This window comes from Octodon degus, unplaced genomic scaffold, assembly GCF_000260255.1.
Source record: "Octodon degus isolate 3935 unplaced genomic scaffold, OctDeg1.0 scaffold00071, whole genome shotgun sequence".
Classification (NCBI taxonomy): domain Eukaryota; kingdom Metazoa; phylum Chordata; class Mammalia; order Rodentia; family Octodontidae; genus Octodon; species Octodon degus.
This window is the reverse complement of record NW_004524647.1, coordinates 9,287,063-9,300,608: the sequence shown is the minus strand read 5'-3', so window position 1 is coordinate 9,300,608 and position 13,546 is coordinate 9,287,063. Positions and strand designations below refer to the sequence as shown.

The following is a 13,546-nucleotide window of genomic DNA, read 5'->3' as shown; positions in this document are numbered from 1 at the left end:
ATGAGAACGTGCTTTCAAAAATTAAAAAAGTAAAATTCTAAAGCATCTTCGAATTCAGAGACAAATAAACTTTAAATAGTTATGAAACACTCTTCATTCTGACATATTTAAATTTAAACACCACTATATACGTTAATTTTTCCAGCTACAATAATGATCAAATTATAGTTATAAGTCTTCAAATTCACATAATTGAGTAAGTTACCAAGAAATAGATTGGTATGTTGGAAATGTTTACTAGCAAAGATTCTTCCCCAGGGAAAAAACAAAATAAAAGATAACTTTTCCCAGCACCAAAAATGGACTTTGAATGAAGGTGGACTTCCTAGGAGGGAGCCAAGTGGAGCTGCTCAGACCAGAAAAGGGGGTGAGTCAAGACAGAGACCGTCACATCAGGGACCAAGACGGCACGGACAACAGTCCTCTTCCATGTTCCCTGGGTCTTGGGTCCTGGTACAATCCAAGGAAGGGAAGAGAATAATTTGGCACAGAGTAGGCAAAACAGAAGAACAGAATAAAAAAGAAAAAGAAAAACGTCAGACTTTTGTTATCTTAGCAAATGTTTGGAAGCTCAGAACGCAGACTAAGGAAATGTGATATTTTTTATTCTTGAGAAGCAATTCCATCCTCTGCATCCCAGCTTTTTCTCCACTGTTAAGAAAACTCCTCATGGTGCCTCACTTCCTTCTCGTTCCTCTCACCTCCTTTTCACTGCCTTAGGATCCCCAGGCCAGCTGCATCAGCTAGATCCTGTTACAGACTGCTACAGGCCGTCTCGCCACCCTTCCTGACTGTATCAACAAGGCCAAAGGTGCTATGCTTAGAAACATCTCACCCCACATGAAGAGCTACTGTGCCTGGCCCTCTAGTTTTCCTGATGGCCTCCAAGAATAACCTTAGGATCTATCAAGTTCTCTCTTAATTATTGCCCAAGACAACTGAAAATGGGTTTTCACTTAAAGGCTTGTACTTGAACGTTCCTAGTAATTACATTTGTAACACTCCCCACAAAGGGTAATAACCCAAATACCCATCAACTAGTAAATTAATAGACTACATTGTGGAACATTAAATGGAATTTTTAAAAAGTTTTATTTTGACTTAAAAAATGAAGTCTACACCACAAGCCATGCCGTCGCACCCCTGGAGCTCACTGAGAGGCAACTGAGACTGGATGTGGTGGCACATGCCTGTAATCCCAGCACTTGGGAGGCTGAAAATGAGAGGATCACTACAAGTCCCATCTGTGTAGTGAGACCCTGCAGATCCTGCACTAAATACATTTTTCAAAAAAAATGAAGTCTAGATACATGTTACAACATGGATGGATCTTGAAAATACACTGAAAGAAAAAGCTCAGAAGAAAAAGACATATTGCATGGTCATGTTTATATATTCAGAAAAAACAAATCCATAAAGGATATAAAGTAGATTGGAAGTTGCCAGAGTTGAGGGGAAAGGAGATTTGGAGTGATTACTAATAGTTATTGGGATTCTTGGGCTGGGAGATTAAAATATTCAAGAATTACATAGTGATCATGGCTGTATAGTATTGTAAAAATACTAAAAAAATAAATAAAAATAAAAAATGAAATCTTCACTTTAACATGGCGAATTGTTAAATGAATAACTCAGTTTAAAAATTTAAAATTAGGGGAGGTGGCTCAGTAGAATAAGGGCTTACCTGGCAAGCACAAGGGCCTGAGCTCAATACCTAGTTCTGACATCAATACTTGATGGAAGATACCTGTCCCATGTTATGCCTAAGATGTTTGATATTTAGACAGATGGTTAGGGTAAACTGAACTGCATATGTTGCAGGGTAATCATAAGCTTCTCTTCTGGAGGGTTAACAACCTAAGTTTGCAGATCAAAAATTGGAGAAAAAGAAGGGCTGCAATGTCTGCTAACATTTTGGCCCTAGTCTTTCAAGGTCAGTGAAGACTGAGGACATAGGAGAACCCGTACTGTAACATCATGGAACTCAGTTGTGCCCCAAATTTTCTGATCAAGGAGATTATGGAGCGACAGAGGAATGTGATCGATGATGTACAGTGTGCCTAAGGAGAGTCACATAGAGAAAAAACTTTCTCTCAGGCTTTCACAGAGAGCAAATTGGTCTAGCATTGGCTGTGACTCATCCACATGGCTGACACTGGTAAAGGATCTACAATCTGAGGTACAGGGTCTCAAGATAAATCCTGAGGGGACTTGAGTGACCTTACCAGAGACAAAAGTTACATTTTTTGTTATATAGGTCTTGCTTTATCTTGGTCTTAACCATCCAGCAGAAAAGTATAAAAATGAGGTATATAAAGTACAGCCATATTAATATGCTGAGCTGTAAAAGGCTCTAGTCCAACAATAGTAGCCGATAACTCCCTACTATTGTGGACTACTGGACTGTGTTGCATTGTTTTGCTGAATTCAAGCACCTATAATATGTAGATGCCAATGGAATACCCATCTCTGACAGGACTGAATTGGAGAGGGGGGATACAGAGGAAGGACCATTTTGTGTTTGTATATACAGAATAGTTAGGATAGATGTACAGCTGCTTTCACTTGGTTCAGTGAGAGGAAGGATTTGTAGTAGTAGTGTTTGGACGGGATGTCCTGGCTGCTTCTTGTGCTGTAGATGACCACTGAGAAGATAACAATGTGCAATGTATTAATTATTGAAAATGTCCTATTAATCCGCTTGGAAAGTGTCTCATTGATATTTGTTTCTCAATAAAATAAAATAAACCTGGTTCTGCCAAAAAGAAAAAAAATAACTATAGGCCCAAGAAGGCCGATGCGATAGCTTAGAGGACTAAGTGCCTGCTTAGGCAAGTGCAGGGACCAGGGCTCAATCCCTGGGACCACAGGCCACACCAGGCTCACCCCCAGGCACACTGAGCTGGCCATTGAGACCAAGCATGATGGTGTAGGCTTGTAATACCACTGCTGGAGATGCTGAAACAGGAGGATCAGTACGAGTCCAAGTTATATAGTGAGACCCTGTACCAAGTACATTAAAAAGAAAAAAAAGTACACCCAGGAAACACATGCCTGTAATCCCAGCACTAGGAGGTTGAGGCAGGCAAGAGTAAAGTTATAGGCTCAGGGATATAGCTCAGTGGCACAGAGACAGCCTGGCAAGTTCAAGGTTCTGAGTTTGATCACTGGTACAAAAAAAAAAAGGAAAGTTATAAAGAAGACAGATAGTATGATTTGGATCATAAGTGTAACCCCAAAACTTTTTTTTTTGAGACAAGGTCTTGTTATCAGGCTGGCCTTGAACTCACTATGTAGCCCAGGCTGGCTTTGAACTCCCCCAAATCCTCTTGCCTCCACCTCCCGAGGGCTGAGGTTACAGGTGTATGGCACAATGTCTGGCTCCAGAAACTCCTGTGTGAAGGTTTGATCTCCAGCTGATGGTTCTGGTGGAAGCCAGTAGAGATGGAAGATTGGCTCCATCTCCCTCCTCCCCTCCCTCATCCCCTCCCCTCCTCTGCTCTGTCTCCTTCCTGATCATCAGGGGTCATTGCTTTGCTCTTCCACACCTTCCTGCTCGGTGTTCAGTCTCACTGCAGGCCCAAGACAGAGGTCCGGTGAGCATGCACTCAAACTTCTGAAACCATGAGGAGAAAATAAATCTTTCTTCCTTTTACACTGTTTTTTGTTAAAGAGAAAAAGAAATTCAAAATAAGATAATAGGAGGGTAACAATGGTTAATACACTGCATATGGTTACCTTTAAATTAGTTACTCCTACAAGATATCAGCATTTACTTGTCCAAACAATATTATCACAAACCTTCCTTTTCAATGAACTAAGAGAAATCAGTAATATAACTATCTTAACTATCATTCATAATATATATACGTATATATATACATATATATATTTGCTTTTTCTTCCTTCTCCTCTCCATTCCCTCATCCCAGTTTTTCTTTCCTTTTGAAGTTCCTTCCATTTTTATGATATCTATTGTACATCTTGGATCTTATTTACTCTTTCAGCTTCTCGTACGAGGGAGGCAATATGATGTTTAGTCATGTGTACCTGGTTTATTTCACTTATGAGTATGTCTCAAGTTGCATCCATTTACCTATAAAAGCCTCAGGTTTATCTTTTCTTATAGCCCCCGTCTGACCTCTTACCATCTGTCTGGTGCACTCCCCAGTCCTGAGGGGCCATCTGCACACTGCCATTGAGCCTAAGACTATGGGCCTTGCTACTAGGCCTCACCTTTCCTAACCCAGAGCCTGGTTCCCCACCTCCAGATCTGCTCTGAATGATAAATGCTGAGCAAATAACCCACCCCTCTGTTGTGCCTTGATAAAACTCCCAGAACGAAGTGTCACCCCAGCCACTCCTGGATTAGGGACATTGCCTAGGGAAGTCATCCATTCAGAAAACAGTACATTTCCTTTGGCCTGAAATTTTAAGTTTGTTCTAAAAAAAAAAAAAAAGTTGCATTGTTATGGGCTGAACTATGTTCACCCAGAAATATATGTTGAAACTGGAACTCCCTAAATCCTCAAATGAAACCTCATTTTCAAAGACGGTTCAAATGAGGTCATTAAGGTAGATTCTAATCCAGTATGCCTGCTGTCAAAAGAAATTTGGGCACAGACACATAGAAAGGAGGACCATGGAAAGAGCCACAGGCAGAAGACTGGAGTGATCCCGTTGCTAACCACACATACCTGCAGACATCAGAAGCAGAAGAGACATAGAAGGATTGTCCCATAGAATGGTCCTCCTGGCACCTGCATCTAAGACTTCCAGGCTGCAGAACTGTGAGGTAGTAAGTTTCTGTTGTTTAAGCCACACAGCTTTACCTACTAAGTTATGGCATTTCTGGGAAACTAATACACATGTGAGAATGCACTTTTCTGGAGTTCAGATGGGAGAATCATCTGACACCAAAGAATACCAAAGATAATGCATTAAAAAGAACAAACTGTTGACACATGCAACAACTCAAATGAAAGTCAAAGGAACCTTGATGAGGGAAATGGCTGAGTTCTAAGGGCTACACATCATGTGACTCTATTTATACAACATTCTTAAAATGACAATCACAGAGGAGAACACATCTGTGCCTGGCAGGACCTGGGAAACAGAGAGGCAAATGGCTGTGACTAGAAAGGGCAGCATGAGGGCTGCTATCATGACAGCTGTCCTGATTTGACTAGTAGAGTCACATACATTTATACATGTGACAAAACTGGACATAATCAGATATACACAAATGATTGTAAAACTGGCAGGATCGGGCTATCTAGGGGTTGTCCTAATGTCATTTTCCTGCTTGTGATAGTTTACTGTGGAGCTGGAAAGTGGCTGGGAAGGGGCAACCCTGTGGGAGAGACTTGGACTTTAGGGCTGCATTGGCCAAAACCAGGAAGACGGGGTCTTAGGAAGAAGCCCAGAAGGGGTCAGGATGCTGACAGGGTGCTACAGATGTGCTTAGTGCATACAGCATCAGAGCTGGTGATGTCCACTGTAAGACAGAGGAACTCATGCTCGGAGTAGGACAGTCACTAGCTTGGGACACATAGTTGTCAGGTGTGGGAGTAAGGCCGTGGTAATGAAGGTACAGAGAGAGAAACAGAAACTGATCCGGAGTCAAACAGCTCATTAGGAGCTGAGCTAATACCGGAACCCACCTCGTTTCTCACCCCAGACAAATCTAAGAAAAACCCACCCTAGTCCTCCCACCTAGAATAGCAGCAAGGAAAACCTTAGAGACAATGAAAGGCAAGCACTTTCATTTTCCAAGAATTTTGTTGTCAGGACTGTTTGAAGTCAAACCAGTGTTTCCTCAGCTCTTCAATAAAGTTCACATCAGGACCTAGGACAGTTTTTCCAACACACAGATTCGTGATTGTACCTCACTATACCTCCCAGCAGCACCAGGGCTGTAACTCCTTTTTCCTACAGGGCATGAGAGACTTGTTCAAAATTTAAAGCATCTGATAAGAATTCGGTTAACTTCAGTGAAATGCATCAGGGAACTAGCCATCAATGACAGACCCTGCTTTTAATTCTATTGGGAAGACAGACACTAAATTGTGCTTTTCTGTGAGCTCAAGGGAGGCGTTAAGGCTCTCCAAAGATGGGAAGGGTGTACAGGTAGAGGGGAGAGGCCAGGTGTTCGAAGGAGCAGAAGCAGAAACAGCAGAGAATTGTTTTGTCTTTTGTTTTGTTTTTTGGGTTTTTTTTTTTTAAATTTTAGGGAAGGGTCTACAGGGTATTTAGGGTCTTACTGCTAGATCGGACTCATAGTGATCCACCTGTTTACAGCCTCTTAAGAGCCCTGGGATTGGGGAGATGGCTCAGTAGAATAAGTGCTTGCCTGGCAAGCACAAGGACCTGAGTTCAATCCCTGGTTATACCCCCCCCCCCCAAAAAAAAAAAGAGCGCTGGGATTACAGGCATGCACCACCATGCCCAGTCTCAACTACCATCTCAGTGTGTTCCTGGGGCAGGGCCAGCACAGCAGGCCCGAGGAACAAACCCCAGCCCCTGCTCCTGCTTGGAACAACAGAGTATTGTGATCTCAAATGTTGCTGGGCGTGTTTGAGAGACTATGAGTTTGGTGTAGATAATGAAAAGGTCATTGGGTTTGGAGCACACGGATGGAAGCTCAACCTTGGAGAGCTTAGATACCAGGTCAAAAAAGAAAAGTGTTACTGTGGGGGTAAACTGGGCAAAGGTCATAGAGGATTTCTCTTACTTCTTGTAAGTGCATATGAATGTATCATTATCTCAAAATAAAAAGGTTTTGGGCTGGGGAGATAGTTCAGTAGAAAAAGTGCTTACCTGGTAAGCACAGGTTCCTGAGTTCAATCCCCAGTAACACAAAACAAACAAACAAATAAATAAATAAAAAGGTTTTAAAAGCTATCAAGTTACATGAATGTGACCCAAGTATGTAGTCTCCATTTGGGACTTCCCAGCTTCCAGGACTGTAAGAAATAAATCTCCGTCCTTTATACAATATCCAGGCTGTTACAGCAGCACAAAACAGAGCAAGACAGGTGTATAGGCATAAGAGTTGGGAATGCAAGTCAGTAGTAGTTGCGTAGAAAAAAAAAAGTCTTTTTTTTTTCTTGAAGACATAGTCCTGAGGCAGGAGATGCATGGCAAAGACTAGCTGGGAAAGAGACTAGATATAAGGCTGACCTAAAACCCCACAGTTCCCAGGGCCCTGCACACACGCTTCTGGAAAAAAAAAAAAATGGGGCCACAGAGGAAAGTGACCGATGATGTAGAGTGTGCCTAAGGAGAGTCATCTAGAGAGAAAACATTCTCTCAGGCTTTCACAGAGAACAAACTGGTCAAGCAATGGCCGTGACTCATCCACATGGCTGACACTGACAAAGGATCTACAAACTGCGGCACAGGGTTTCAGGATAAATCCTAAGGGGATTTGACTGACCTTGTCAGATACCAAAGTTACATTTCTTGTTATATAAGTCTTGCTTTATCTTGGTCTTAATTATCCAGCAGAAAAGTATAAACATGAAGTATAAAAAGTAAAGTCATATTAATATGCTGAGCTGTAAAAGGCCCAAGTGAACAACTTCTGACATTGCCAGTTCTGCGGATAACCTACTACTATTATGGACTACTGGACTATATTGGATTATTTTGCTGAATTCACACACCTACAATATTGAAATGGCAATGGAATACCCATGTCTGACAAAACTAAACAAAAAAGGGGGATATAAATGAAGGACTATTTTGTATTTGTATATACAAAATAGGACAGATATACAGCTATTTTCTCTTAATTCAATGAGAAGAAAGATTTGTATTAATATTGTTTGGACAGGACATCATGTCTGCATCTTATACTATGAATTATTACAAAGACAACAATTTGCAATGTATTAGTTATTGTATCTGCCCTACTAACCTGTTTTCAAACTGCCTCATTGCTATTTGTTTCTCAATAAAATTAATAAAAGAAAAAAAAACTCAGCAGGTTTTGGATAGGATGGCCCAGACCTATGCTATCCTCACAGTGGGAAATACAAAAGGGACAATTCCTCCAGCTCTGTGGAATGTACTTTTTTTTCCTACTTTTACTTGACCCATACTTGCTCTGCAGAGCCTGTTTATTTTCCTGTTTTTAACAAATGTAAAACCTTACCACCATTTGCATTTGTCTTGACTGGTTCTTGCTCAGGACATAGAAACCTAGAAATCAGCTCTATGAGGCTCCAGACCCCACAAACCCCTAACAGTTGCACTAAGTAGCCCAGGGTCCTTTTGAATCCTTTATCTTCCTGCCTCAGCCTCACAAGTGCTGAGATTATAGGCCGTGCACTCTTGCCTCAGGCAAGAAAAAAAATGTCTTTAAATCCCCCTACCACAGGTGCAGTGGTGCACGCTCGTATTCCTAGCACTTAGATGCTGGGGCAGCAGGACTCCAGATTTGAATCCTGCCTAGGCGCTCGAGGAGACCATGTCTCAAATTTTAAAAGGCTGGGATCAGTGGCTAAACAGTTGAATCCCAGTACTGAAAGATCAAAAGCAAAAACCCCTACCACTGGTTCAAGAGTGCCACAGTAGAAAGTCTATCCTAACAATTTTAAATTCACAAGGTGTGTTCCACACAAAGACACTGGTTACAGTGTTGTTTTAATACTGAAATAAGAGGGAAAAGTTAAACTATAGCTTGCTGTCACTAAAATTTGTAATAATATGGAAACTCCTACTTTATAGAGGTTCATAGGATATAAAAGGTTGTCATATGTTATGTGCTCTGCATGTATCCAATACAATTTGTATCTGACCATCCCATTCTTTGATATATGCTTAGGGAAGAAAGACACTGGTACCTTGGGGGATTGGGGAGAAACACTATTCCTGCTAAAATCAAAGTGCACGGGGCTGGTGAGATGGCTCAGTGGTCTAAAGTACCTACTTAGAACAAGTTTAGCAAAGCACAGGGACCCGGGTTCAATCCCCCAGCACCACATGCCAGCCAGCCCCGTCCCCTGGTGGGCTGAGCTGGCCACACACACACACACACACACACACACACAAATAAATAAATAAATAAAAACAAAGTGCAGCCCGCCTGTAGTCACTGCCAGGGCCAGTGATGAGTGCCAGGCATTCATCACACTCTACTTTTGATATTTAAAAATGGTCATAATAAAAGGAGTTTTTAAAAGTCTGAAGTACATAAAACGTTGACAGAGTGGTTTCCAATCCTTTGATTCTTTGTGCATAGTTTGCACTTACAGCGTCAATTTTCAGGGTAAGAGAAGCAGAGGAATCTTCCCTTTTTCTTACGTGGAGGAGGATGAATAAGAACTTCAGTCATCACTAAATTCTAAAAGAATTCACGCTTGTTTCTTCCTCCCAAGCCTCCTAGCAACCCAGGGCTTTCATTCAGGAAGCTTGCGACTGAGCGCTGGGGTGTCTATACTTCCCAACTCCACTCCTCGACCTTCGCATTTCTGACTGCGCCTCTAGAGTTTTCCTAGCTAATATCTGGTTCCCCACAAGAGGGGCCTGACAAGATCCCAAGAAAGACAACACCCACCCGCAATGAAGGAAACGAAGGAGGGAGCAGAGATAAACGACTGTCGCTCTGGTCTTTCTTCTTTTCTTTCCGCCCTTCAAACCTGTGACCTTTTCTTGGGGATGAAAGAGGCAGCAGGCACCAGGCAAAGCGACCGGGACCGAGTAGGAGCCTGCGCGGCGCTAGCCGCGGGACAAGAGCGCATCGGCCCAGGTGACCCAACGGCAGCCACCCCTGGGCGTTCACCCAGGACGCCGACGCCGACGCCAGGCGCAGAAACTCAGAGCGGCTGCGGGAGTCGCGGAGGACGCGCGGGGGCGGGGCCGGAGAGGAGCGCAAACGCGGAACCGTGGGGCGCCGCAAAGCTCGCGCTCGGAGCCCTCGCGCACTGCCCCCGCGGGGGGAGCGGCGCGCCTGGGGCTGGGGGTCCCCGGAGCGAGGAGGAGGAGGCCCCGACTCGCATGGGTAAGATCCCCAGGTCTTTTCTGCGCGGGTCCGGAGGGCTCCCGCACAGGAGCGGTGCGCGAGGGTCCGGGCGCCGTGAGGCGTCCTTCACGGCGGGAGTGGGGGTGCTGAGTCACGCATCTGTCATCCTTCGCACCTCTCCACAGCCCTCGGGGGCTAAAGCAAAAGCGAAAGCGAATGCGCCGGGCGGGCGGCCGGTCCCCAAGCTGCGCTCGACACCTCCCCGGGGCCGGGCCACTGCACGCGCGACTGCCCGGGCGCCCTGGCGGGCACTGCAGGGCGACGCCATGGCCCCACGGCTGCTCCCAGGCTACCGAGTCCACGCCCTCCCCGCGTGGTTGTTGCTGCTTCTCCTCCGAGTGCTGGCGACGCTGGGTAGGGAGCGTCGTGCGGGGCCACGGAGGGGCCGGGACGCTAGCCGGACCGAACCGGTCCCCTCCCTCTTCGGGCTAGGAAAGGAGCCGGCCTGGCAGGACGCCGTGTGCGCTGCGGGGGCCAGGGCGGACGGCAGGGACGCGCGCCAGAAGCGCAGGGCAGGGGCTCCGCCGCCGGAGCGCCTGGGTCTTCCTCGCCAGCGAGCGAGAAGCCGAACTCGGATTTCTGAGAGGTGGGGTGGAAGGCGGTTCAGACGGGTCCGGTTTGGTGGAGGGAGCAGGGTGGTTCTCATACCGCGCTCTGGAGAAGTGCTCGCCTCTGCAAAGCCACTTGTTCGGGCTGTGCGGGTGTCTTTGCGCCTCGCGCAGTCCCCGAAGGGATCTTAGCAAATCGGCCCCTCTAGACTGTGAGGCAAATAGTACATTAGATCAATAGACAGCTGGGAAGGTGGGGTAAGGACTGTGTCCCTGAGAAGGAAAAGAACGTGTCTGGTAAGTTACACACCTGGGGAACTGGGAACAGCTCCGAGTTCTCACGTGGGCAGGAAGCGGCGAGCCGGGACTGGGGGCTAGCAGCCTGCGCTCCTAGCAAAAGGGGGAAGAAATAGTTGGCTATGGTTTGATGTACTCGAGAATGTGGGTAGTTTGTAGATCTAACATCAGTGGGAAAAGTGGACCAGGCGACTTGGGGTGGGGTGGGGTGGGAGGTTGTTCCCAGAGCTAAAAGAGGGTGAACAGAGAGATGGCTGTAGTCCTGCGGTTGTCCATCCTGCCGTTGTCCACACCGCCTGCCTTTGTATAGTAAAAGAGCTCTTTCCCCAGGAAAATGCATGAATGTATATACTTACAAAATGTGCATGTGATTCGGGGCCAAGGCTGTCTGAACATCCATGAGAGGTAGCAACCCGGCGATCTCTGCCTGTGTTTTAAGCAGCATCCCCATGACGTGCATCCAAGGGACTAGCCTGCCACCCCGCTCACAGTCCCTGCCTGGCTGGCCTTCAACTCCATAGCTCTACAGGGGTTTCATGAAGTTTCGTTTTCTTACAACTATGATACTGAATATCCGGTCCATCTGAGAAGCTGAATTATGTTGTTAACCTGTTCAGCTAGTGTCCTAGAACGATCCCTAAGGAAATGGTAGAAGTAGCCAGCAGCTCACTAACTCTACTACACAGTGAGAAATTGGAATGCAGCTTTTAGTCAGAGCAGCTACCTGGAATCCGGAGGGGAGCACTGGGGGGTGACAGGTCTCTGAAGCTGGGGGCGGAGAGGGCATGACACAGCTTTGCTTTCTGGCCTTTCAAAGGCATTCCTGCCATCAAGCAGCTCTGATGTTTGTTACAGCTCCATTAAGGTATAGTTGACAGATAATAAAGTGCATATATTTAAGTTTGGTAAGTTTAGAATGAATACAGAGTTTATTTAAAAAAAAAAAAAGTTTTTTGGCAGAACCGGGGATTGAACTCAGGCCCTTGCACTTTCCAGGCCAGCGCTTGCTCTACTGAGCTATCTCCCTGGCCCGAACGCAGAGTTTAGAAGTTTAGAAATAAATGCATAGCCTCATGAAACCAGCAGCACAATCAAGAGAGTTAAATGTGACTTTCAATACCAGGTTTTCTTCCACTCTGCCTAATCCCTACTTCTAGCCATCACACTCAACTACTTACCTTTTTTCTGCCAATACTGCTTCATTGCACTGTTTAGACTTTTACATAAATGGAATTATACAGCATATATTTTTTATTGTTTACTTCAGACACTCAGTTATTGTCCTAAGAATCCATCCATGGTGTAACTTGTACCACCAGTTCATTGCCTTCTGTTCCTGAACACTGCCATCTCACGGTTGTGCCGCCCCCACTCACTTGTTAATGAATCTTTGGATAGGTTCCACTGTTTGGCTTTTTCTTTGTAAAGTTGCTGTGAATATTCATGCTGTCGACGTTTGTGTAGGTGTATGCTTTCATTTATCTTGGATAGGGAATGGCTAGGAAAAACATGAATAACTCATATGGTAGATAAATGTTTCTTAAGAAACTGTCTAGCGATTGTCCAAAGCGGTTGTACTATTTTGTCTTCCCATCAGCAGCAGCAGCAGCAGCAGCAGCAGCAGCAGCAGCAATATTGGGGAGTTTTAGTTCCTACATGTCCATGTCAGCCCTTGGAATGAAGAGCCTTTTAAATTGAACCCTCTCTAGAGAGAGACTCAGCCATAGAAGGAGGGGTGAGGACGAGAAGAAGAAAAAGAATTAAGATGCATTATGCACATGTACCAGCTCCCCATGATGAATGTAATCATTATGTACCTCAAACATGTTCTAACAAAAATTTTAAAACGAAACAGATTTTACCCATTCTAATATGTATGTAGTAGTCTCTCGTAGTTTAATTTGCATTTTCATAATTAGTGTTGAGCACATTTCCATGTGCTTTAAGAACTGTCTTACGTATATCTCCTTTAGTGAAGTATCTGCTCACATCTTTTGCCCTTTTAAAAACTGTGTTATACTTTCATTAAGTTTTGAGAGTTCTTCATGTATTTTAGATACAAGGGCTTTACTAGGTATATGATTTGCAAATATTTTCTCAGACTCTGTAGCTTGTCTAGTATTGTCTTGTAACTCAATCTTATGAAGAGCAGAAGTCTTTAATTTTAGAGATCCCATTTATTAGTTTATTCTATAATGTTTTTGTTTTTCTTTGTCTTTGTTCTTCTAGAAGTCTTATAGCTTTAGGGTTCACATTTATGACTGTAATTGTTCAGAGTTAATTTTGTATATACAGGAATTTGAGGTATGGATTGAAAGTTGTTTATATATGTTTGTTTTTTTGTATGTGAACATCTAATTATTCCCAAACCATTTGCTGAAAAGACTATCTCCTAGGGCTGGCCAGATAGCTCAGCAGACTAAAGTGCCTGTTTAGGCAGAGCACAGTGGCTGTGGTTCAGTCCCTGGTGTGCCATGCTGGCCTGCCTATGGAGCACACTGAGACAGCTATTGAGACTGGGCGTGGTGGCACGCACCTGTAATCCCAGCACTTGAGAGGCTGAAAACAGGAGGATCCCTACCAGCCCAATCTGTGGGGGGCCAGGGATATACCTCAGTAGAATAAGCACTTGCCTGGCAAGCTCAAGCACCTGAGTTCAATCCCTGGTTCCACA

The 13,546-nt window shown here is 44.6% G+C and overlaps 1 protein-coding gene across 5 annotated transcripts in view; it reads left to right on the top strand.

The window, feature by feature from the left end:
• Positions 1-9,729: 9,729 nt before the first annotated feature.
• Positions 9,730-13,546, top strand: part of Il15ra (interleukin 15 receptor subunit alpha) — a 30,007-nt gene continuing 26,190 nt past the window's right edge. For 4 of the 5 annotated variants that reach the window (XM_023719713.1, XM_023719714.1, XM_023719710.1 and 1 more), the window contains exon 1: positions 10,264-10,381. In XM_023719713.1, the coding sequence (XP_023575481.1) occupies positions 10,294-10,381 (88 nt within the window). In that variant the 5' untranslated portion in view covers positions 10,264-10,293. Of the gene's footprint in view, positions 10,007-10,263; positions 10,382-13,546 lie in introns of those variants that run through there. The other variant, XM_023719712.1, reaches the window with a different exon arrangement.